Source organism: Neolamprologus brichardi, chromosome 12 (genome assembly GCF_056152115.1).
Source record: "Neolamprologus brichardi isolate AB-2024 chromosome 12, ASM5615211v1, whole genome shotgun sequence".
Lineage (NCBI taxonomy): Eukaryota > Metazoa > Chordata > Actinopteri > Cichliformes > Cichlidae > Neolamprologus > Neolamprologus brichardi.
In genome coordinates this window covers 30,388,904-30,415,021 of record NC_142115.1, presented here as the reverse complement: position 1 = coordinate 30,415,021, position 26,118 = coordinate 30,388,904, and the positions used below count along the sequence as shown (strand labels likewise).

The 26,118-nt window shown below is 41.8% G+C and overlaps 1 protein-coding gene across 2 annotated transcripts in view; it reads right to left on the bottom strand.

The window, feature by feature from the left end:
• Window positions 1-24,157, bottom strand: part of notch1b (notch receptor 1b) — a 44,144-nt gene extending 19,987 nt beyond the window's left edge. Inside the window, exons 1-12 of one of the 2 annotated variants that reach the window (XM_087849327.1) lie at window positions 23,899-24,157; window positions 23,159-23,240; window positions 10,324-10,580; window positions 9,798-10,136; window positions 7,472-7,594; window positions 7,149-7,382; window positions 6,819-6,974; window positions 6,251-6,436; window positions 4,824-4,937; window positions 1,900-2,013; window positions 1,550-1,783; window positions 1,101-1,211 (exon numbers count right to left, since the gene is read on the bottom strand). In XM_087849327.1, the coding sequence (XP_087705453.1) occupies window positions 1,101-1,211; window positions 1,550-1,783; window positions 1,900-2,013; window positions 4,824-4,937; window positions 6,251-6,436; window positions 6,819-6,974; window positions 7,149-7,382; window positions 7,472-7,594; window positions 9,798-10,136; window positions 10,324-10,580; window positions 23,159-23,240; window positions 23,899-23,956 (2,008 nt within the window). In that variant the 5' untranslated portion in view covers window positions 23,957-24,157. The remainder of the gene's footprint in view (window positions 1-1,100; window positions 1,212-1,549; window positions 1,784-1,899; window positions 2,014-4,823; window positions 4,938-6,250; window positions 6,437-6,818; window positions 6,975-7,148; window positions 7,383-7,471; window positions 7,595-9,797; window positions 10,137-10,323; window positions 10,581-23,158; window positions 23,241-23,898) is intronic. The other variant, XM_087849326.1, reaches the window with a different exon arrangement.
• Window positions 24,158-26,118: the final 1,961 nt, after the last annotated feature.

The window sequence follows — 26,118 nt, the reverse complement described above, 5'->3', positions numbered from 1 at the left end:
AACCAAAGATCATGCAATTCCACTTTATCTATTCGAACAACAAAAATCCTAACATTAATCTTCACTAGATTTAATCTATTTGAAATTAATTTTTCGGAAAACTAAAAAAAAAAACCCTATCTGGAATGAACCAAGAGTATAAGTTTTTATGTTCCTTCAAACACAAAATGTGTACTATATCAGAAAAATGTGGTAAAATCAAAGAATTTTCAGGAAACTGCATATTTTGAAAGATGTTGTGAAAATGTGATTATTCATTTCCACTAATCTGGCAAGTCATTATCTGGAAAATCTAACCTCATTCAGAATTTAGGCTGAAACCTAAAGGTTAGATCTGTTTTCTAGGTTTTTTTTCTGCCAGGTCAGGGAAAAATAGAAAACTTATACTATCACAATCTCAGTATCACAATCTCCCTCCCATTCTCCTGGGAGGATTTTGGGTTATCAAGATCACATTTGCACTTGTTACACAGCAAATTTCCTAGTGTAACATAATCAGCCTCAAAGTCTCTTTTAGAGTTATTAAAACAGTCAAAGTAAAAACGAGTAGGCTAGCCCATATAGAGCCCAGAGCAGTTTTACTCATGCAGGGTCCCCAGGAGGGTTTTCTGCAATCAATCCATAGTGGGTCCCCAATGGTATTAGGACAGCTAGTGCTTAATATCTAGGGGGAGTTGAGATGTTTCAGATTTTTGCCATTTACAGAGATATCTCAGAAACTGACTGTCAATAAATGCACATTTCTTCTGGACGTTATCCATATCTGTGACAGATGCTACGATACAAAGGCATCTTGTATCATATCTACCTTGGATAGTATTTACAGCAGTGACTACAATTGTATGAAAATACAAACAAGATCCTACATGTTAACATCAGAGTACTGAAGCTAATGTCTAAGGCTCATACTGCTTGATTTGCAGTATTTCTTTTCTTTCTTTAAATCTGATGTTTTAACATGCAGTCAACAATCAAACTCTAAGATTCATTAGAGTTATTTCAAAACTACTGTGTTCCTTCTTGCAACTATGATCTGAATCACAACTTCCTGTTTCCTGTTTCATATATTGAAATCAATAGAACTATGAGCTCCAGTTTACCAGTGTAGCCAGGTTCACAGGCGCACTCGTAGCCATTGATCTTGTCAATGCAGGTCCCGTAATCACAGGGATTGCTCTTGCAGTCATCGATGTTGGTTTCACAGTTGATTCCTGGAAGAAAGTTGTTTTTTAGATTTAAAAAAAAATATTGGTGCCCAACATTTATGGTATAAATGTGAAAATCCTAGGTGACTTCCTTCTTGAGTTTTTGCATTCACAAGATCTTTAGAAAACTTGACCTTAAGATTCAGGTCACTGAGATTCAAACTCATCCAAGATTTTTAGTAGATGCAGCTGTGGTATCAATCCTACGTTGCCTTGTTTTCAAGTTATTGCATTCACAAACTTTAGTGTCCGTGCTTCCAGTGGAGTGACAACAATATCTCATCAGCCTTTTTATGGCTGAGGGGTAAAATGTTACGCTTGTATCTCCTGTGTGTGATCCTTACCTGTTGTTCCCTTGGGACAGACGCAGATATAGCTGTTCTCCTTGTCCTGGCAGGTGCCTCCGTACCTGCACGGCTGGCTCAGACACTCATTGATGTTGGTCTCACAAAGCCGACCGGTGAACCCGGGCTTGCACTGGCAGCTGAACGAGGCCAGGCCATCAATGCAGGAGCCATAGTGGCAGGGGTCGGAGTAACATTCATTTATGTCCGTCTCACAATGCTTCCCAGTGTAACCTAGGAAAAAGAGTTGATGTCTGTTTTAACTGACACATTCATTTGTGAAATGTTGTTATATTTTAAAGCTCTTGGCTCCTTTTACAATTATTATCATTTATGTTAAGCGTGAATACCTTCAGTGCACTCGCAGGTATATTTGTTGGGTCCATCTGTGCATTTGGCGCCATTTTTGCACGGCGTGCTGGCACACTCATCAATGTCTATCTGGCAGAGGTTCCCACTGAAGCCTGGAAAAACAACAAAAAGCTGTTATTGTGCGCATGTGTGTGTGAATGAGTGCGTGTGTGTGTGTACAGACATCTCATTTTAAACCAGCCACACTCATAATCCCGAGCCTATGTTATAAGAGCTCTTAGCGAATCAGAAATCTGCATGTTAATTAACAACTGTGAAGCACTACGAGCTCCCTATTTTCTCCTTTCACTTCTTTTCAGCGCAGAGGCGAAGGGAGAGGAGCTAGTGGGGGAACCGGTTCGTTTAAAATAGGGGAGGGAGGGAGAGAGGGAGAGAAATGAGGAAAGAATGAAAGTTAGGAGGCCTCCTGACCAAGGGGTGAAAGACAAAGGCCCTCCTGTCTGCTCAAAGCAGCACCAAACTGAGCCTGTTGCCTTCTTTGTCCCCCAAAACCTTTCCATCACAATGCATATTCTCCTGTCTTACTTTCACCCCTTCCCCACTACCCCCTCTACTCCCTGCCCGCCTCCAAAAAGAGCTAGCTTGACCTTTGAACCTCCGGTATTCAAAGTCTTGTTCATTCAAAATCAACCAGTAGGCTTTCTTGTTTTTCCTGGACTTATTCTCAGATATTTCCTCCTCGTCTCCTCTTTGTCACAGCCCAAAGACTAATAGGGTGTTCTCTGATGAAGAGATAAAAAGTTCTACTTCCCTCCCACCCCATCACCACAACATCACAGGAACACACAGGTGCTTAGAGCTAAAGAAAGACCAGTTGTAGATAATCCAGTGAGGAAGTGTTTGTGTGGAGAGCTGCAAGCTGATTTCTCCCACTGGACTCTGCTAGAAGCATTTCTACTTCCCCGAACTGGCTGCAATCAGACGGATGAAGTGATGACTAAAATGTAGACACTGCTAACAAAGTTTTCAGAACAATGTAGTCCAAAACTATGTCGTTAGCAGATTAAAGCTGATGCTACTTTAAAAATTAGAAAACTAGACACTCCAGCTTTTATTTTGTGCTACTTATATGATATAACTTATATGAATTAAGGCTGAGAGTCTACTTCTTAATTGCATCTTAACTGTTCAATTTCAAGATCCAAAATTATGACACTTAAGTGGCCTTTAAAACATAAATTTAAAGAATATTTTAGGCTAAAATTTCCAAGTAGTCAATGGGATTTTTTATAGCATGGCAAGCAAAATATTATTTTTACTTTTTTCAAAGCTTGACACAGATCTGTGAAAGAAGAAACGTGTGAATTAACTCTTAAAGCTATTATTTCAAAAATTTCCAAGCTTATTAAAAAACAGCACAATACCAAGTGGATATTTTCTGCTGTATGTATGTAAAGATTTAAACGCTACAAAAGGGTGTTTTATGTGACATGTTGTTGTCATTTTTGGCATTACTTTAGTGTTGAAAAGTGCTATAAATCAAGACAGTTTGCAGTCTGATAGGGACTGTGAGTTTACAGCAGCAACAACAGTCTTTGGTACAAACTGCATGTTTCTCAACAGGAATGTGACGGTTCTGTTCTCCAACAGCACTCCTGACATTAATGAAAAGATTTTCTTTCCCAGATGTATAAGTATGCACACACACAAAGGATGAAGCGGAGATGCAACCACGCACAGGGCCGTGCACATCGCACACCTCAGCAGCCAAAGCGGGATTTATCCCCAGACTGCTGGAATCAGACATTTCAATGGCTCTCAGCGGGGTTTCCATGGCTATTCCATGTACAGAAATGAAAAGGGGGACCCTCGCGCCTTGGGCCTGGCTCGCAACAGGGACAAATTTACATCTCAACTAGAGCGGTTAAAACCCCTCCCCCCCTTCTACCCTTCCTGCTTTGGCATAACGGTCCGTGCATCTCAACACTACCCACTTCTCCACACACCCTCCCAAAAAAACACTTCCACCACCACCACCACCACTTTGTGCTGCTTCCTCACACAGCCCTCGCTCACTGTCACACACAACGAGTTTTCTTAGGCGCTAAGCTCTTGTGTTCACTCTTGTAGCCCCCTCTCTCTATTAATTCCAAAGCTTTCTTGTTGTGGATGTCTTTTTTTTTTCTTTCTGCTTTTCCTTCTTCCTTTCTTTTTCTCTCAACAGGAGGAATCTTTCTCCTCCACCCAGACTGCCTTTGATCCACCCAACTCTGAGCTCTGCTATTTTCCTTTTCCAAAAAGAAGAAGAAAAAAAAAATCACTTCCACCTCAATGATCCCAGTGAAAGAATGCAAAACAAAAAACACATTTGGGGAGTCTATAGATCCTTCCTTTCTCTTCTATCTTTTTTTCTATCCAATATTCAGAAGTTGCATTCCTTTGCTCCTGAACAAAACATCAATACCTCATGTACAAACAGTGAAGCTCCTGTAAGAGTTTTGAAAACACCCACATACCTCAAAATAGGCTGAAGAACTACCTCATTTACAACCACAACACAGAAAATGTCACGTTACAGACTGTGGCAGCAGCTCTGCCTTCTCTTATTAGCTCTCTCTTGTTCTCAGTCGCAATCACAAGCCTTGCTTAGTTTCTGCTCGATCATCAGACTTGATAAAAAGGATAACAAACTTGTTCAAAAACTTCAAACTTCCTCAAGCCTTTCCTTATAGATTTTCTTTTACCGCTTCTCCTCAACTGCTGCGTATGTGCGCGGCTACCCGGGCCAGCATAAGCTCGCCTCAGGGCTGGGATTAGTGCCCGTCCAGATCAGTGTTTGTGTGTGTGTGTGTGTTTGTGTTTGAGAGGAGAAGAGAGCGAGACAGAGCAAGATCAGTCTCTGTGCCCCCTGGCCCCACGCCCTCTCCCTCCTCCCCCCTCCGCAGCGGTACGGCAGCCTCACCTGTGGGGCACTGGCAGTGGAAGGCGTTGGTCTTGTCGATACACTCGCCGTTGTTCAGGCAGGGGCTGCTGGCGCACTCGTTCGTATCGATTTGGCAGAACTCCCCCTCGTAGCCTGGCCAATTAGCAAGGGAGGACCGTGAGGGAGATTTGATCGGAGACACACAGTTAGAAGCACTTTCACACTGCAGAAATATACCGCTACATACTGGGTTTAAACGATACAAACTACTCAGGAATATAACTAAATATTGTTTCATTATCAAGTTGTTAGTTTATAAAACTGACCCCAATTTATGTTAAGCTAAAGGTGATGTCATGTAAAACTGCAATGAACTGAAAATACTTATATTAAATATATTTGTAACTTTTCCACTGAATGTGACTTTAATCATAAGTTTACTGTTGATCACACTTAGTTAACAGATTAACTAATTCAGCTCGATTTTCTTATGTTTGCTGCATTTTAATAAAATCTTGAAAATCACACAAATTCAATCAGAATCCACGATGATGTCGTCGAGCTGAAAGTCCGACCGTCAGCCCCAAAATTAAATATAACTCAGTCTAAAGAGTCAAAACTGCAAATCTTCACATTTCAGAATATGTAAAAAGAAATTTCATTAATTAATCAGCTAACAATTTCTAAACTTCAAAACAAACCCATTCTGAAAGGAATCCTAAGTCATTCACATGGGTTTTATTTGTTGACTTTACTTGTCCAATTAGTTCTTCTACTATTATTCTTAACTCCCATGAACACAACACAAATTACATGACATGCAAAAGTAAAAATACACACACACAGGGCAACCTCAATATTACACCTACATGAGCTGCTCAGCCACAAAGCTCCTGCTGCAGTTTTTTTGTAGTTGATGATGACTGTGTAACTTTAGCCTTCTGTAACTTTATATGGTCTTACACTTTGTGGCTGAGACGCCGTGAGTTTCCAAATGCTTCCATTCTGCATAAATACCACTTACAGAAGAAATATCATTTATTTACTTGTTTCAAAGACTATCCTATTACAGTACAGTTTCTTTCACACGCTCAAATTCAGTGAGTTCTTTAAAAAGACCCATTTTTTCACACACTTTTGCAAAGACAGACTGCCTGGCTAGGTGGGGAGCTTGCAGCAATGGGACTGAAAACACCTGAATTCAAAGTGTGGCCCAGTCTGTGAGAGCTGAACTACTTAAAGTTCAAAGCAAAACCTATTTTTGATTATAGGAGACTTGTTTAGTGCATATGATTTGCTGCATTTGGTGAAATTAACCAAAACAAACAAAATTCAAGTTAAATGCATTCATATGGGACACATTTCCCTCAAAGGACTTTACAAATGTGCACAGCAGAGAGTCCCAGAGTGCACCCTGTGGGAACGTGACTGAAAAAGTAGCTTTTCCATATAACCAGACATCTTACCTGGCATGCAAATACACTGGAATTTTCCTATTTGGTCCAGGCATGTAGCCTCGTTCAAACATGGGTTCGACATGCACTCGTTGATGTCCAGCTCACACCGTGGTCCCACAAAGCCCCGCTGACACTTACACTGGAATGAGCCCCTGGTATTGATACACTTCCCCGCATGCTCACACGGATTGGAACCTGTTTAAAAAGATCCAGGCTTTAATTTCACTTCCTTTAGCAGGTTGGTGTGTCCATAAGGATGTGAAAAGCAGCAATTTCACTATAAAAGACATTACAGGACGTTGAGTGGCTCAGTGTTGTTTGACAAAGCCAAACCAAAAGCCTCAACTGCGGGATTACAGCAATAATACCCCAGAGGGGGTTATTTACTGCAATTAGGGGTACAATTATGGGTACCAAAGTACCCATAATAGGGCGAAAGAATGACCTTGTATTTTAGCTTGTATAAAGGAATTACGAACCAATGTGTGGTAATTGAAGTTTTCGTGACAGTGGTAAAGCTAAACTCTGAATACTGATGTTGAAATGTGTCTGACAGTGTGCAAAAGATGAGTTTTACCCAGTGAGCATTCATCAATGTCCTGATCACAGGAAGCTCCAACATATCCCGAGGGGCAGGTACAAAAATGATTTCCCGTGACGGGGTTGGTGTCACAGTTGGAGCCCTTTTGGCATGGGTTGCTCATGCAGGCATCATCCAGCTGGCAGAGCAGACCTGGTGCAGAGGACAAATATAAGAAGCACTTCATTATATATCCAGTAGTTTCAATCAATTTCAGCTTTACTGGGTTAGCTCACACAGTTTATGCCAGATTAAGTTCGCACAACAGTTGTATTTAACTGAAGCAGAAGTTCTGCTGCCATGCACTAAGATCGAAATTCCACAAACCTGTGCGGCCGGGGGGGCATTCACAATAGAACGAAGCTACCCGGTCATGGCAGGCGGACCCTTGATGGCAGGCCGCACTGGCGCAGTCATCGATGTTCTCGCTGCAGTCGTCCCCGGTCCAGCCGTTCACGCACACGCACTGGTAACTCCCATAGGTGTTGTGGCATGTGCCGCCATTTTGGCATGCGTTGGGCATCAGCTGGCACTCATCGACGTCCTCTCTACAGAGCTGGCCTGTGAGGTGGGAGCACCAGGATAAGTGGGTGTGTGTCCCCAGACAGGCTTCTTCACGGACTCATACAGTGAAGCAACAACATACAGACCTGTAAATTCTGGTTTACACTGGCAGTTGTAGGTGTTGACTCCATCAACACAGGTCCCTCCATTCTGGCATTCATGATTTGGACAGTCGTCAATGTTTTGGCTGCAGTTTTTCCCCGTAAAACCTGACATTAACAAAAAAAGAAAAAACGTCTCTCCATTAATTTGCTTCAGTGCGGGTTTACGTTGCATAAACTGTGCCGTCTTTAACGAGACTTTAAATATTTCGTTTCTCATTTCTCCTGGTTTGAAAACAACAATGTCTCATTTACAACAAAGGGAATGAAACTTGCAGTTAAATGTGGTCAACTGTCTTTTCCTTCCCAAGAAAAGCGAGGCTTTACCATTTTGAGGTCTGTGGTAAGCCTGCCACTCTCCTATACAGTTACACAACAAGCAGCCACTGCACTGTACAGCTGGAATCCTGGGTAAAATAAAATGCAAAGCAAAACCAGTACAACACGTAACGACTTACAGTCAGCTTCTGAAACCAAGCTAAACCACTGCTAATATATAAAAAAACAGATGTCTGCAGCTTCCACTGCAATGTTGCTCAAATTTCAACTGAATTTTATTGTCTGAAATTGATTATTGTCATTCAGGGCTCAGTCAAACCGGCCTAGAGACTAGGGAGTGGTTGCTGGAGGATCCAACCGGAGGTTGCTACACAAAAAACCTTGCGACTGGTTTGTTTGCTAACAGATTGCCATGGTTGCAATTATTCGGTCACAAGTATTCACCATTTGGTCTCTGAGCTGTAGTGACATTTTTAATAGTGCGATGCAAACTGTAAGAGGAGAAAGTTTGCCTTCAAAGTAAAAGTCATGTCCTCAAGCAGCAACAAACACATCAAAAGGTCTCTGCATCACACTTTTCACACTTTAACTACCACTTGATGAGTAGTTTGCGAGTGCTTGCAGACAAACTGGCCTCTTCCTTCCAACATGACATGCGGGTTTGTGACTGCAACTGATCTCTAGGCCTGTGTGACTGAAGCCACTACCATGCTTCTGTATGTGAAAAAAACTGAAATTAATACAAGTGTAACACAAAATTCCCTCTGCAGGTTCCTAGTAGTGTGTGCTTTGAATTGTGCTTTGCAGGCTAAATAATTACTGGGATGAATTTTCTGGCTGATAAATTAGCAATGCAAAATACCAACTGGCGATCGACTCAGCCAATCACACATGATCAATTCATTTAGTCACTTTACTCTAGAACAGCGGTCCCCAACCCCCGGGCCTCGGACCGGTACCGGTCCGTGAGTCATTTGGTACCAGGCCGCGAGAGTTGAGGCTCAGGTGTGAAATGTATAGTTTTCAGGGTTTTTATCGGTTTTCAGCGTTATTTTGTTATCGTTTTTATCGTTTACTCGGTTTTCCTGGGTCTTTTCACGTGTGTTATGAATAAATCTTCTTTTTTTCAGTACGGGTACTAGTTTTATTTTGTTGTATTTATCCGCGACACCTTAAAGGCCGGTCCATGAAAATATTGTCGGGCATAAACCGGTCCGTGGCGCAAAAAAGGTTGGGGACCGCTGCCCTAGAAGATCCCAACCCTGACTTACATGGATGTTTTCTTATTACTTTAATGTATGTAATAACTTTAAAAAAAAAACTGAGAGACCAACACATTATTTTCTCTTTAGGCTTTTCAAAGAACAGACGAGGCTGCCAGTAAGACGGCATGGAAAGTTGCCACACAAATTCTTTGCGTGAATTTCTGAATTGAAAGGAAACAGAAAAAAAACAAGGTGAAGTCAGTGTGCGTGGAGGTGACAGGGTGGAGGGCAGGGCCTGAGTCCCAGCAAGAACTGCTTCACTCCATCATGTGAAAAGGATGTTGTCCTTTGACCATTTCCTTACGATAAGCCCGGATGCCTTCCTGCTCTGCTTTGTTCGCACACTGTGCACAACAGAGTACAAATACACTCACACAGGGCACAGCACACACAGGAGCAGCCCGGCCTAAAATGACATCACCGCTTAATCAGCCACTCGCAGTGCTGATATTTAGGAATCACCTGACCTCGATTCAATGGGGTGTCATGGTGGCTTTAACTTCACAAACGTTAAATGGATCTGATCAATCCCACCTTACCACAGCTTCTTAAACAGTACACCTTTATTTTATTCCTTTTTAAAAAGAAACTCCTGAATATTAAAAGCCTAGAATAAAAAATTTGCTGACCTCAATATTCAACATAAGCCTCCAGCACTGTCACTTTATTTACATGACTGAAGAAAAGCACAGGAGGCCCACTTTAAAGCGATTGTACAGCAAATGATCAAATCATTTAAGACCTGCTTTAATGCAGCTTAATGTTACCTGGCACACAGGAACATTCGTAACTCGTCTCTCCCTTCTGGATGCAGGTGCCTCCATTTTGGCAGGGTGACGGGTTGCAGGGGAAGTAGCGGCTCTCACAGTGCTTGCCTATGTAGTCCGGTGGGCACTGACATCGGTAGTTGCCGACCTCGTTGATGCACACCCCGCCGTTCTTGCAGGGCGATGGCTTTATGTCGCACTCGTTGACATCCTGTGTGCAGGTCATTCCAGTGAAGAAGGGCGTGCAGGTGCAGATGTACTGGAATTCAATGACGGAGCACTGTCCACTGTTGGCACATGGATTAGAGGTACAGGGGTCGGCTCGTTCACACTGCTTACCTGAAGGCACAAAGATATTGTGTGAAAGATTAAACACATTGCTAGACACAGATTTCTGGGATTTCACAACCTCAAAATGACTCATAAACAAAGAGTGTTACTTTTGTTATCCAGTTATCTTATTTATCATCAAATGTACTTTGATAACCAACCATTGGTTCAATATCATACCACTGTTTTATTTTACCTAACCATCCAGGTGGACAATGACACTTGTAACTCTGGAGATTGTCCAAAGCACAGGTGCCTCCGTTGCGACAAAGTATGCTGGTGCAGGGATTGACAATCTGGCAGCGGAGGCCTACGAAGCCTGGCCTGCAGCTGCAAAAGAAGTCCACACTGTTCTCGCTTAATGTGTGGTGGCACATCCCATCGTTCACACATGGCGAAGAGGTGCATGGATCAGGAAACTGGCACCTGTTTCCTAGGAATCCATCAGGGCACCTGGAAACAGCAGATGAGGGAGGTCAGAGGTCAGTTTCTTTATGAGTAAGATAATCATTTTGTCATATTTAAACAATTTAATATGTAAGAGGTTTATACTTTAAGTATTAATAAAAGCCATGATAAGAACTGAGATTCTCAGCTGCTAATCAGGTGATGCTTGGATTATACTTTATTATGGATTATACTTTATTTTTATTTACCATTTACTCTTCATTTTCCTGAGGATGTGCACACTACTTTCCAAAGCAAGCCAATGTGCTAGAGCTAAAACTGACAAATTCATATACTAAAAGCTGCCAGTTTCTTATTTAGTTGATTTTTATTTATTAATTGGACTTCTGTTTAGCAGATTTCAATATGCATCGTAAACATAAACATGTAAACTAAAAAGGGTGTCTGTTTTAGATCTGGTAACTTTATCCTGTAAACTATATTATATAAATATTATACACACCAGAACAGATAGTTATGGTACCTTTCTGTACCAAAATTCAGAAATCACATTAGTGCTTATGTGCTTCAGTACCCAAGGCACCGCAAGGAGCATATTTACAGAGAAGGATTGTCTAAAAAAAGATACTCGGATACTAATTGATACTAAAAACTTGACTCATTTGCCAACATTTAGAGATGCTAACAGTGCTGCCTGTGCCTCATCCTGTTAATAGACAACTCGTCCCTGTTTTTTGCCCTCACCGGCATTTTCGCGGTACCGGCATTGACTTTGAAATTCTAGTATTGTGACAATCCTAATACACACACGCTAACACAAATAATAAGAGATCAATGAATCAAACTTTTACATGAAGTCTGCAAATCCTGAAACATTTATGTCAAGATGTGCTGTCATTTTCACTTCCTGTGATTTTTATTTATTTTGTAATCGTGAAAATCTCTTCATTGTGTTGGCTCCCACTTTTTTCCCCTTTACTGATATGAATTGAAGCAGTATTGGGGGTTTTTTGTAGACAGAGTGGTGAATGCGTCACATTCCCAGTAATTTTATTAAATTCATTGTTGCCCATGTCAGTCCTAAAAAATAAAAAACACAATTCTTATTATACCTTTAGTGAAAAGTATTGTACTATCATGAATACCAGCAATTTACCAATAATCTTTTTGTCCACAAGATGGACTAATAAATTCATAAATTTTTTTATCCATTCAGTCAAAAGTCCACAATGCTAATATGACTTTAAACGAGCAAGGCTACCTTTTTGTCCGTATCAATCATTTGCTTGTTTTTACGACACGGCTACACGGCAATGAGAAACTATGCTTTATACGGGACATTTGTCTTTCTACTGTCACCCCCTGTGGACAATGTGTTTGAAGCTATAAAACAGAGTGGTCTGGACAGCGAGGGGAGGGGAACAAGCTCCTGTGATGTTTCTCACAGGTTGTTTCTGAGTCATAAACGCTGCTCGGACCCCAGCGAACAAGTTCCCAGAGAGAGAGCCGCTGATCACAGAGGCACATTCACACATTTACAATTACAATGAGAGGAGCTGAAAGCACGTCCCCTGAGGATGCGCGCGGCTCAACAAAAGGGCCACACACACATACACATAGCCGCACAAAGACAGACGGTGATCGCTATTTTACACATGCATACACACAGACAGAAAGATTACATGAAGGAATGTTTCACAGCTCCTTGCGTATCCACAGATTTGTGGTCTGGAAGTAAAGTAAAGCCATATTTCTTGGTATGGAAAACTCTTTAGTTTTAACCAGCCACTTACATCTAACAGACACACTCTGTCTAAACCAAAAAGTGATTGAGGTTTAATACTCAGTCCTTTTTGCTGCTCCAACTGACCCATAAATCCAAGCAGTTCACAGCGTTTCAAAGATTCAATCCTATTGTCAATAATGCTGGTTGGCTAGGGGCACAAAAGAAAAATCTGTGGTATTTGGAAATCTTGTTCCTAATCCTTCCCAAAAGTGGAGGTATGAGAAAAGCAGCCATCATGGCACTCTTCAGCAGCTCTGAGGACTGGAATCTGCTCACTTTGACCCTTTTGTCAGCACTCATTCATCCTGTGGACAAGGCAGCATCTATGCCACAGTTTGAGCTGCAAGCCAACATTATGGCAACTTCAAAGCACCGTGCCACCACCTCAGTGCTCGTTATTCTGTCTTCCCCAGAGAGGATTTGCTCACGCATCAGACAAGAGGATGGGCAGGGGATGAAGTGAAAGACACTGCAGTGCAACCACTCAAGATTCATGAAAGATTTCTGAAAAGTGAATTCCCAAGTAGCGTAAAACTACATAGAGAATGTCCTAAAATGCAGATTTGTTTTTTTGCCCTGTTGGAGTTTTTTATGCACATGCCTGACCAGCAAGAGTTTTCTTTCTGTTGTTTTGTTCTCACACAAAAACCATTGTGCACAAAGCATGAAAGACATTAAAAAAAACCCAAATCACTCTCAAATACCTGACCCGAGCCAGCCAGTCTGTTAGCACTGAGGGGCTGACAGGACCCTGTCCCCAAACATTCCCAGGGCGTCCACCCTGTGTGTATGTTAGTGTAGGTGGGGCCAAGCTGTGGACCCTGTGCAGGGACTGGCGTGTGTTTAGACAGGGTCTCCCCCTCATGGGATTAGACAGCCTTAGGACTGTGGCAAAGAAAAGAAAACATGACATGCTAGGCTGCCAACTGCATAAACAGTAGCAGTGAGTGGTGGCATTTCACCACGTCTAGAGCAAAGAATGGCACCTTGCATGCTTGTCATTTAGTCTGAGGGCATTTATAAAAGTAGACCTACTCGTTCCAGCTCTATATTTTTTATTCATGGACTCTAGCAGAGAGCATTATGCGATTCACAGTGAAAAATAATCCTTATTTATTAACACCGGGTCAATGTGATTTGTTTGAAAGAAGCCAGCTTTCTTCTGATTGGCTGCTTGTATCATGAACAAAAGGTTTGAACAGAGTGGGTGGGGCTTCTGTGCTCAGAGTCAGAGCTGTGTGCCTGAGATAACCATATTAAGTATATCTGCTGTAACTGACATCACACAGAGCCAAGAGTAAAAAAACTCCACAATAAACTGTTGTAAACCAAGCTTTTTCTGAAGACCAACTTTTCAAAGGAAGTGAAATGTGAAATGTGTAGCTATTATAAAAATTAACAAAAAAAAAAAAAAATCACAAATTTTCCACAAATTACTTTACAATGTGCAAATGAGACACTTTGTTACTATATCCGTCATTTAGCCAATTACAAGGTCCTCTCAAAGACACATAGTCAATATCTTTGATGGAAAACGTCTAATCTGTCAAAACATTGTAAAACATTTTGATTAATGATCTGAAAATACTGCCGTTTCTCTTACAGTAAAATTGTTGGCAACTTTTCAGGACACATTGTTTCCAAATGCCAGTAAAAGACACATAAATCTTTCACACCTAGAAAAGAGGCAAACCCTGGTCTAAGGAGAATTACCAGACTGAGCCATTAGACTTGACTTATGCACATAAAATGCGTCTTGTCCTGATGACCTCTGGGGTTTTCTAATCTGAACCATGAGAAATGCTCAATCTGTCATGAAATGTCAAATAAACTTAAATAAGCAACGCTGAAAACTTATTTTAAAAAAAAAGTAAATTCACATTTAGTAGTTACAAAGTATTTCAGACTGTCTATGCAGCAGCAACACTCTGAGCTAATCTGATAAAACAGCTGTACATTAAAATCTATGGACATTCTTCCACATAGAGCATCTCTATTTAACCCGACAGGGGACAGTGGAAGTATGTGTGTGTTGCAGTGAGTCTGGGGGTGGGGAGTCGGCCAAGAGAAAATTTGGCTGCTAGAAGGCCAGTCCAGCTAAGCCCCAGCGGTGGCGGGTGCTGAGGTCGTGAGGCGCCACACGAGCTCGCTGGAAAAAGGCCGCAGGGAGCAGGTGCGCATGCTAATGAGGAGACAGCAGCTGCTACCCCGGCCAGTCATCCCCCCCTCCCTTTTACCCCTTGTCTCCCATATCCCCAACACTTAGCCTCCTTCCTTTCCATGGCACCCCATCTGACTACTGTCCTCAAACACTAAGAGAGATGAGGGCCGTGCACTCATCTCTCACAAAAACACATGCATTATGTTGTGATTTACTATTTTTTTAAACTAGTTGTTTCTGTCTTGAGATATCTATTAACATACTGTAAAAAATTAAAATAGCAATCAAAAGAATGGAAATTTAAGGACTCAAAGTTAAATAACATGTTGAGTTGGACATTTTTTTACAGTGTTGGTTGAATGAATGCCCCCCACCACCCCCACAAATACTTAGCAGTAAAAATGAGGAGTGAGAGAGGCATAGAAAGGAGAGCGAAGGATGAGTGGGCCCATTGTTTTTCCTCCCCATTCAGCGCTGACCACAGGCCGGGCGTATTCAGCTGTTAGACCTCCTCTTTCCTCTTCTTTCTCTGAATCGTCCTTCCACTATATGTGCTCACTCCTGATTTCTTTTTTTTTTTCACTTCCTCTGTTCAAAGCTGTATGGCTGCTGGCATCCACTCGCTCCCCTCTGTGCACTCTTTCCCTCCAAAACCCTCTCTCTCACCCCTTTTCTCCTAAAACCCCTTCTTTTCATTTGTAAGACAGCACAGTCGGATTTATAACTCGCATCTGCTTAATGCTCATCCTCCCAAAAGTTTCTTCCAAGATACTCCAAGCTGCTCTGCAACTTTTTTTTTTTTTGTGGTCTGCAATGCTGGAGGCCAAGCACAAGGCAAAAGGAAAAGCTAAAAATCCAAAACACACACACAGACGCACATAGACAGAGACACACAGACGTGCACTGGGACAAACAAAGACGTCTGAGAGAAAGGAAACTGGAACTGGTTTGGTTTGGTTTTCAAGGAGAGAAAGGCAGAAAGGAGGCAGAAGGAATTTTCTGGTGTTTACTCTAAAGAGCCTCCTGTCCTGATTCTTAACCTGAGAAACCTCAATGGGGGCTTGCTGGCAGCTTCCCTTTATGGGTCTTGGAAAAGACTTGCACTAGCTTTTGAAACCGGTTTCTGCCCTCGCAAAAACAGCTCTGCATCTCACACCAAGGTCTAAAAGACAAACAGACAGAGCCCCTTGCACCCTTACCTCAAAGCACGTGGACACACTATTCAAACACACTCCGCCTGGGATGCTAGCATTAAGTCAACTGTAGCACACGCTCGACAAAGAATGTTAACAGTTTGCTCTTTAACTTGGCGATAGCCTGTCAAGTACACACTCAGCACAAAACAGCTTTTACGGGCATCAATTTTAACTGCCTCGATAAGAGCCCAAACACATAAAAAAAGGTGGGTAAGACAAAAGATATTCAACGACTCTTTTATCAAGTCTTGGCTGTGTTCAAAACAAACAGAGCAAAGCAGCTGCTTCAACAAGTGAAATCTGCCCGGCCCGGGAAGCGGGATAATCTCAACAGCAGTCGATAAACTGGGCTGCTAGAAAGGTAAATAAAGAAGACATGAAAAGTGGAGCACAAATCAGAAGCTGAGCAAATATCAGGTGTTTGGGAGGTATCGTGTAACTGCAGCACAGCAGTGGAATTATCTCCGCGGTAAGGCCGATACTGTTATTATCTTTTCTGTCATCCCTCCCCAGCAGCCCTCATTGTTCTCCTCTGCGCTCGCTCCCGGGCCATCTCTTCTTCAGTCGCTGCCGCTGTAGCCCGTGGCAACAGGTCTGCACCACTGATGGGATGCATAACAGGGCCGGGCGGCGGCTCGAGCCTGCAGCAGATGTTGTGGTGACATCTGACCCTCGGCCAGGCGTCACTCTAAAGGGGTTTTCCTCAGTGCCGAGCCAATCTGCCATCTGCCATCTTTCTGAGGTCACACGCAGATGGGAGCATGTAATATGTAGGCTACACATGTGCACTGTATACAAATAAAAACCTAGAATAAGCAAAGAGATTTCGGCAGCTGCATGGGCTTTGCTTTATGTGCTCTTTGAGAAGCTTAGTGAATTAGGTTGTGTATTTATTCAATTACTGTGGCATGTAAAGCTCTGTGAGAAACAGATCACTGTCTGGTTCCATTTCCATTAGCAACTTGATCAGCATTTTTTTAGGATAATTCTTTGTTTCTCTTGATCTGCTGGGTATTAAAAACACCCATCTCGTTTTCCAGTAACATTTTCAAACACATAAAGACATTTAACTTACTATCATGGAAGAAACTGGAAAAACTGGAAGCTAAAACTATGACTTTGTTGGTATGATAGATTATAACAGTATGGGAATAGCCCATTCAGCCACCTTCTTTATGGCTTATAGATTTTGAATGCCAGTCAACAGAGGTGCATGTGAGAACACGAATGTTTAAATCACTTGGATTGGACATTAATCTAGAGATGTTCCTGGTATCTAATTTACTAGTCTGATTAAAAAAGCACCAAGAAAAAGTCAAAAGTGATTTAAATGGCTTGTCTTTAATCAGTCGACTTCCGAGTAAAGATGCCTGCATGATGTACAGCTGTGCAAATGCGAGAGCATATCAATATTCTGTCCGGTGTATTCACAGGGAGCAAGTGGCTGTTATGTGTCCTGCCACCTGTATTTCCAGCGGTGAGAACATGTCTGAAGTGGACGATCCCCTGATGTGTGAAACATGCGAGACAATGGTTCTTTAACTACTTGTTTTTCTCCTCCTCCTCTCCTTTCTCCCTTATAAGTTTGACTAACTGACCTTGTGTCTAGGAGTCAAATTATGTAGTTCCTCTCTCTCCCCCTCCCCTTATCTCTCCTGTCTCCCCACCACCTTATCTCATTTCCTGGCTGTTTGGTTCATGTCTGGTCTGAGTCCCCTTTGGTCTCATCGGATCTGTTTTAGTAGCACTGCCCAGGGGTGAAGGGGCACTCTCCCCTCCTTTCCACTACACTTACCTCTCTCTTTCTTCCTCTCCTGTGTTTTCCCAGCAGTCTGCACAGTAGCAAACACCTCTTTCACACATGCATTCGGCTTGAATCGCGCAAATATAAATAACTCTTCACTAAAACCGAACCTGGCACAAAAACCAGGCTTGTTGTTTGTTGTGGAAATGAAACCAAAGTTACCATCAAATCCCAACTGGCTACAGAAATTACAGGGGGAAGCGCTTCCACTTCTTGCCTTCTCTTTACATTCATCCTTCTTTTCCTCCCTCTCTAATCGTACAGGAGAGCTGACCTGGCCAGCCCACATCTGGCAGCCTTCATTAGAGACCCTGTTTATTTGGGAGCAGTATAGCCCATGGGAAAGAAAAAGCTCCCCTTTGGACAAAACACTCAGTGTGTGTGTGTGTGCGTGCATGTCATGAGCGTAATAGCAGCTCTAATGACTTCTGCTACTGCCACTTTACGAGGCTGGGAACCACTTAAGGGCTTCACGGGTGTCTGAAGGTGTAACTGACAGCACAACGGGATCCTCAGGTTGTTACTTCAAGGGTGAGCCAGAGCATGAAAAATTGTCCAACATGTACATCGCTGTTAAACTGTTGGCTGTTAAGACAACCCTGCGTGTGTACTAACAGCCACAAAACAAAGTGAAATGACTGTAACTTCCAAACAGCCAATGTTTAATAGTGAAAGTTTCTACTGCTCAAAAGGACTAATACATGATTCTTTTAGGTTTTTCCAGCCTCTTTCTTATCAGATTATCAGGTTGATTTAAGAGTGAAAGCTGTCACTGCATATACTTCAAATAATAGAAAACTTGCACCTTTGGCTTACTTATTTACTACTTTGTTTGCCAAGCGTTTCTTCTGTTATTTCGAAACATACATACAAGATAACACCAAGATTAAACCTACTGATGGTTGAAGCAAGTTAATTCATCACTGTAATGCAATGCTCTGATGTAAACCACAATGGCTGCACCTGCAGTCCACCCTGCCACCATGGAACAGAGAGGAAAGCAACAAGGAGCCCAAAGATGTCCTCAACAGAGGCTCCACCACACAACACACAGGACCCAAAGGATGGACTTCTGAGAACACCTCCAAAAGTCATGTGTCCATGCTCTACAGCTTTGTGTTGGCATGAGGTGGAAATATTTGGTTGTAATACTGTGACTTTTTCACGTTTATTTGCATTACACTTCTAATCTTTAAATATTGTATCAGTGTTGAGAAATATCTCCACCAATTAATACAATTGAAATTCACCTCGACACCTTTCCTTCAGTGTCCCCGCTGAATAAAACCCCCTGCTTCAATGTAATAAAAGTTAGATTAGATCACTTCATTATATTTGGTGCACTCACAGAGAGCGCAGACCTTTCTATCAAAGGAAAATTCTGACCACTCCCAAACAATCCTAGCACACTATGATTCCTGCTGAAACTTTTAACCCTTGAGCAAATCTGTACTTTTTATTTTTTGTTGCCATGTAACAGACACTAATATCAGTCCTACAATCTGCATTACTGCTGTTATAAACTGCTCCGGTTCACGATAAAGGCATCACGCTCCACTCTCTTAATTATTCTGTTTGTGAGTGTGACTGCAAGCTAAAAGCACACCTGGCAGACAAAGTCATTTTTCTATGTGAAGCTGAATGGGCAAAACCACAAGTAATCATGGGTATTATGGAGCATGCTGCTGTATGGGAGAGTGTGTGTCCCTCCTAGTTGTTATACTATAACCCAAAGACAGGTGGTCTGCTGGAAGGAAAATAAAAGAAATGAGGAAGTGTGGTTTGGAGTGTGCAAAGCTTCTTTGTCTCTCTCTCTCTCTCACACACACACACACACACACACACACACACGCTGACTGTCAGTCCTTTTAGCCTATGATCAAAGTTTATGTGATTTGTCTTGGCATATGCCAAACAGGGGGGGTTCAAATATCACTAATCCTCGGCACTGAGGTTCCCCACCACCAAGTCGCTTCAGTCAGCCAGAGCTCTCCTCTCACCAGGCGGACTCGAGCCAAAGGGAACCTAACACTGGCAGCAGTGGCCATATAAAAGGCTCGCACTATGTGCTTCTCGTTGTGTGATGATATGATCAGATACGGCACCTTTTCTTCCCTTAGGCCACTTGGATTCTGCTTCCTGACTCTGAATAGAGGTGCAGGGGGGAGTGGAGAGCATGTGGGGGAGGCTAAGATAGACTCATCTGACCGGAGTGAACAGAGGTGCCATTGAAGAATGCCCAGAACCGGAGAGACAAGGGCTCACTTTCACTGAAGGTGGATCTAATACTGTAGCAGTTGCACATACCAGCAAGGAATTAACGACTGGCTGTTATCTGAGGCAACGTTTGCTCAAAATGCCAACAAATGAGCAGATCCTAACAGCAGGATTAAACTTCTCACATTTTCAGAGCCTAAATTTGTTAACCCCTTTCAAGAATCAAATAGAGAGCAGATATGGCTACTGAGTGTCGCTGGGAGCACAGGTGTGTGAAGGCAGGTGTGTTCTTAACGATAAATTAGAAATAAACAGCTTTACCCGTATTTTTTTGCAGGGAATTTCCAACCAGCTCAGCGTGTGCAGGCTGAAAATGGAAAACTTTATGCACAGCGCTTTCAATCTCATAAATTGAGAGCAGAGCTTAAGTTTTGGAAACAAACAAACACACAGATGCATCCCAGCAACAAGTGGGCCAACTTAGTTTACTCACAAGGACTGTTGCATTCAATCGAAAGTTGCAAATGAACCATATCAAGGCATCATGTCATGTTGCTATGATTAGATCTTAGCTTGAAAAAAAAAGTGTATTAAAGCCCCAGTGCTTGGAACTTGGTCCTTTGTGTATGATACAGTTATAAACTTTTCATAATTAAATACCTGGATAAAGGGTTTTTGTCCCCCTAAATGCCAGATGGCTTTTAATTTAAATTGTTTGCTTTAAATTGCACAATTGGGCTACAAAATGATTAGTAATATGACCAAACAAAGGGAATTAGAAGGCAGCTTCAAACAAGGGCCAGCTACCTTCTGCAGCTGAAGTAAATAAAGGCATTGGATGCTGCTATAGTCGAGAGATGACAGTGGGTCTATAGTATTCATCTGATTCACCGATCCTTCACCTACTATGCAAACTTAAACCCTTGCAGCAGCTCACCACTTCACGCTGCTATCAACATGCTTTCAGCTGCGTTTTTTCATCACTTTGACCAGCTAACGGTGAAAGTATGTGATCTCTCAGCAGCATCCTTCCTCGCCCCTGTCCCAGCCTGACATCTCTCAACTTTCAGGAAAGAGAGGGAGCTCTGCTGCAAGCCGCTTTGATTCTGGCCACTGTGCCACTGGAATCTGTGAGTTATTTTTCCTAGTCTGGATTGGCTCAGCTCTGTCACTGCCTTCTGCTGCTGCCAAGCCTACGCAGTAAATGAGAGGCCTCCTCGAAGCTCTCCGGAGATAAACTTCAGTTGGGATGTCATTGGGCCAAGCCAGATACGAGGATGAGGTATTTATGGCATGGCATGGCATGTCAAGTAGGCATCTTTGACAAACTACATAAAACTGAACTATCCAATGCCACTTACTTGACCTCGATATAGCACTTGAGTTCGAGAGTGGCAGCTAATTAGTTGAGGAGAAACCCAGACTGTAACTCTGACAAGCATGAAGAAGAAAAACACAATCTGTGAGCTGAGAATGTTGTAAACATTTAACTGATTAAAAAAAGCACACATTAATCATCATCTTACACCTATTTTTACACTAAGCTTCAAACAGGATCCACCTGGTTGCAATTATTTCTCGCTGTTCGTGTCGTGATACTTCCAGCTGTGCTGCTTTAACAAGAGCTGAAGCACTGGCTGGATCAACCCACTTACTATGGAAGTCATCAATCTTGGAGAATGAGGTTCATGTAAAAAGAGCGATAGCATCAGTAAGCATCTCTCTGAGTTTTGGAGCTGTAGAGTGAAGCAAGAAGCTGGTTTGTTAATCTCTTACACTGGTTCACTTTGAAGATCAGCTTACTGGCCAATTAACCTGATAAGTACTTAGGATTGTATATTGTGTTTTAAGGTTCTGGGGAAGCTTTTTAAAGGCTGAGAAAATGACTTTTGGCATTTCATCAGTGAGAGACTGCAAAGCAAAATATTGTGATAGAGGCAGAATTCGCTTTAAAAAAAAGAAAAAGAAAAAGAAAGAAGAGTTCAGCAGTGCCGTTTCTTGCATCATGTAGTAAAAATCCAGTGACTTGGTCTGCCTAATACTAGGAACTGAAAGTCTACAAGTATATAACAGCTTATCTTGCATTGATTCTGTGCATTTTTCATCTCTTTTCAAGTTCTAAAACTTGCACACAGGACTTAGTACAACAGCGACTGTGTAGTAATTCAAGGTGCCCTTAAATGTTGCTCTAAATCTCTACTTTTAACAATATTAAATTTACTCTTGACATTGAGAAACTACACACATTTATACACACAAAGCTGAGTAAATTCTTCTTAACTTCATATCACTGTGAATAACATATTGTAATAGAAATGCAAGCAAAACCAAATGCCCAGAGCTACCTTTCAGAAAAGATGGAATCGAAAGCAGTTACTGTTTTATTGTCTGTTTTATGTCTATTTAGACAGTCTGCCTCACCTCGGAGAACCTTTGAACTTTATTTTTTTTGGCCCTCTGGTGGTGTGGTGACAACTAACACAATGAGGGAGAAAACACTGAAACACACAATGGCATGCTGAACCTCGTGTGCCCGCTCAAACCTTTTCAAAACCGCGACGATGCCCATCTCCATGTTTAATTGGAGACGTCTGAGAGGGAAGACAGTGCAGGGGCACAATGATTGCTTTGTGGGCCAGTGAGGAGGTGGGGTGGGATTGGGTGGGGGTGAATACACAACAAGACCAAATTAAGATGTGGCAAAGGGCCAAGATGGCTGCCAAGGTCTTTCAGTCCCAAAGCTGTGACCTGGCCAGCCCAATCACTCGGCGGTCACCGGTCTTTGCGACAGTAAGATGACACTGGCTGATGCAGCTCATGCCAGGGTGGAAATAGAGCCAACGAAGGCTATTGTTGCGGGAGCATGTTGTCGGAGCATCTGAAGTGAAAACATCTCAAAACACAAAACTCTGCAGACAAAATGCAGAACTCGTCCCCATTTTAAGCAGTTTAGAAAATCCTCCAGCCTCTGCCATCTGTCCAGGGGACTGAGAGAGAGAGAGAGAGCACTGAGGGCCATTGAGGAGGGGACCAAATCCCAGGAGAGAGGAGGGGGGGGTTGTAGGAGGACAGGGTCTGAGGGTCTCTCTGGGAAGCCTCACCCAGATTAGTCACACAGAATTAATCGTAGGGGAGAACAATGGTCGCCGAGCTTCTGGCAAACCCAGCTGTCGCTTCGTGAAAGAAAAGAAAAACAAGATTTAGGGCTGCGAGAGTTTGGCTGCAGAGGAGAGAGTGTGGTGGCAGTAACACACTCTCTCTCATCGGGTGACCCCTGTCCTCATCAATGTCCACTCAGTTTCTGTCTCAGCTCGCTGGCCATTTGCATCCCAGAAGAGTAACAATAAAAATGAAAAATAAAATAAATCTCATAGATTCCACAATCCCACATCTCTTCCGTGCAGATGTTTCTTATTATTCTTTGGCTTAAAAAAAAGCAAATGCAGTTGTTGAACTTACTTGCACTCTTCGTTGCCATCTAGAGTTGTTTGACATTTCCCCTGGTTCAAACACGACTCCGCCTGTTTGGAGCATCTCAGACCTGCAAACAGAAAGTTTTAATACTTGTGTGCTTTCCTCACACTCCTCTGAAATCACTGATCATTGCCTGTACAACAATCCCTCCAGGTGTTGCAGAAAGAACAGCTTCCAAATATGTTTGTTTCTCCCCATAAATGTAAAATCTAAGTGTGAATCACATGTTGTAGTTTAGCTGTCCTAATTTATAAAAAAAGACTGTGCCATCTCGGAGGATAACACAGCTTTGCGATATTATTAAAACACACAAACGCGCTCACACTGCTCCCAATCCACAGTGCAAAGGCATGCGTTTACACACTAGTGAGAAAAAGTTGAGTGTTTGCCGGGCAAGTGCTCAAGAGCTGCCTGCAGAGCAAAAATGCGCAAACTGATCCAGGAGAGGTGAAACCGTAAAGGTTTTGCTAAATCCAACAGGTGCAAAAGAAATAAATAAAAAAAAAGTAAACATCATGACTGTTAATTAGCAGATGAACCCTGCAGGCGGCAATAAAGTTTAGAAAATTCTGCACTTTAGTTTCAGTTCACAAAAAAGTGAGCGCATCAAGATCAATTCACACACTTTTGGACATTTTACAGACTAAATAGTCATAAAAGTGATTTTTTTTTTCTCAACTTTCTCAAGCAGGAAACTACCACCGAGAGATTCCCCCGCCACTCACCTCGTGTTACTCCTATCAGCGACAACAAGAAAGTTAGTTTGACAGACAAAATATGCATTCCTTCTGGTTTAAAATGATTGTACAAATCCACGTGGGTTTTTTCATAGATCCGATAATGTGTCTTCCTCTTCGACAGTGAAAATGCAAAAACTATTTCAGTTCATCCTTGAGTAAGGTCCACACAGAGAGAGAGAGAGAGTTAAAAAACAAACAAACAGTAACGCTGAACTCCGAGCATGAGATGTTGTCACTTCGGGTCCCGAGTTGGGAATGATCTGATCTCCATCCGCCGCTCCGCACCGAGGGGCGTTTTTCTTCCACGGACACATGAACAATCACTCAGTTGGTCCCCAGACAGGCGCAAGCTGCACAACTTGATAAAGTGACAGTAAGGAAGTTTGTTTGTGTTTCCCCCGAGCGGTTTTCCCATGTAGTGAGAGGTTAATTAACACGTCTAGATCATTAGTCCTGCAGATTACATCAAGTATTTACCGTGGGAGTTAAAAAGAAACTGTTGGGCACTTTAAAAAGGGACTGGGCGTTAATCCAGTCGATCTATGAATTATCTTAGTCCTTAACAGCTTAAATAAAGACAGGCTCTACTTTATTGTACTTTATGCCAGTTTAACGTGGTTAAACGACTTCACAAGCCTGATAGTTTTCCATTTTAATCATAGTGACAGCACTTTACTGTAAAACATTACACAAACTCAAGGAAAATGAACATGAACATTATTAATCAACTTAATATTTCAAATGCTGGTAGTCCTGATTGGAGTCTTTTAATTTGAAAGGGTTGCTTTGAGTCAGTGCATTCACTTTAAAAAAAAAAAAAAAAAACATGCTGATTTTTACTTAATTCACTTTTATTAGATAGCTTTCATTGTTACTCTGCGACCTAATATGCTATATTACAAAATACAGTACAAAATACATTAAGTGATTATGCATTTTTATAAACACTTTTACAAAAGCTGCTTATACACGAATAGACTGGTAATAATACAGCAGCATAATGCTGTATTATCGTGCATTTTCACAGGACAACTCTCTCTTTCTACAGAGGTCGAAGTGATACCCAGTAACACCTTTTTGCATATAAAATAAAGTTTAACTTTAAATCCAACTCTGAAAAACGTGGTTGATAATGATAACTTTAACCATTGCTACCCTTTTTCCCCATAACCATTTCAAGTGAATACGTAGGTAAAGTTTATTTATAAAGTGATTTTCATGGAAATGAATTCACAAAAATGCTATAAGATCAAAATAATGAAAACTAAGAATAATCACAATAAAACTAAAAAAAAACCCTAAAAATTAATATGGGGGGTATAACAGTACAAGACCTGGTTAAAACACAGAACAAAATAGTATAATGGATAGAAGATCATTAAAAAACTGTTACTATTAATAAGAATCACAACAGTAATCCCCATTACATAAACATGTTTTACCTGCTTTTTATAGAAGCCCACACAGTCAGCTAAAGGAAGCTGGAGTTGGAGACTGGGGGAAAGGTTTAACCAAGACAGCAAATAAAAAATAAAATTAATTTAATGTGGCACTGATAATTGTTGATTTGATAAGTGTCAGCATTTACAGTTGAGCAACTTGCACTTACACAATAATTTAGAAAAACTGAAACAGTTACTCTGGCAATTATCCAAATACGAGCAGCACCGTGAAGCAACTAAACAAAAAAAGTGAACTCTTGTATGTTACTTCAGGGCCGAAAGGCATAGAATATAGCCAGTGGTGCAGTATATGCAAATATAGACGCAAATATTGGCCAGATGAGCCATGAATCCAGGAACATTAGTTTATTAGCTTGTCTTTAAACAGCTGCACCCCTCCACCTGAGCATGACAAACAGCCAAAGCCTGTGAGCAGTTATGATCTTCTACAGTGATAAATAAATGCTGACAGAGGTACACGCAAATTTTCATTCAGTACGCAGAGTCAGCAGTTCCCATCAGGTGGTTTGTGAACAGACTTTAAGCAACTTCACACAGGTAACGGTTGTCATGCACAGCTAGACAAAACAAACTGATGACACCTGTTTATTTAGTTTTCTGGGGTCAGTAGTTGAAGTCTCACATTTAGAGCTAATAAGAAAATATTACATCAAATTAAATATTTCCTTTTATGTTGGTTTTTTTTGGGGAAGAAATAACTATTAAAATAATGCCTTATAATGTCCCAAAGATTTCTATTTTT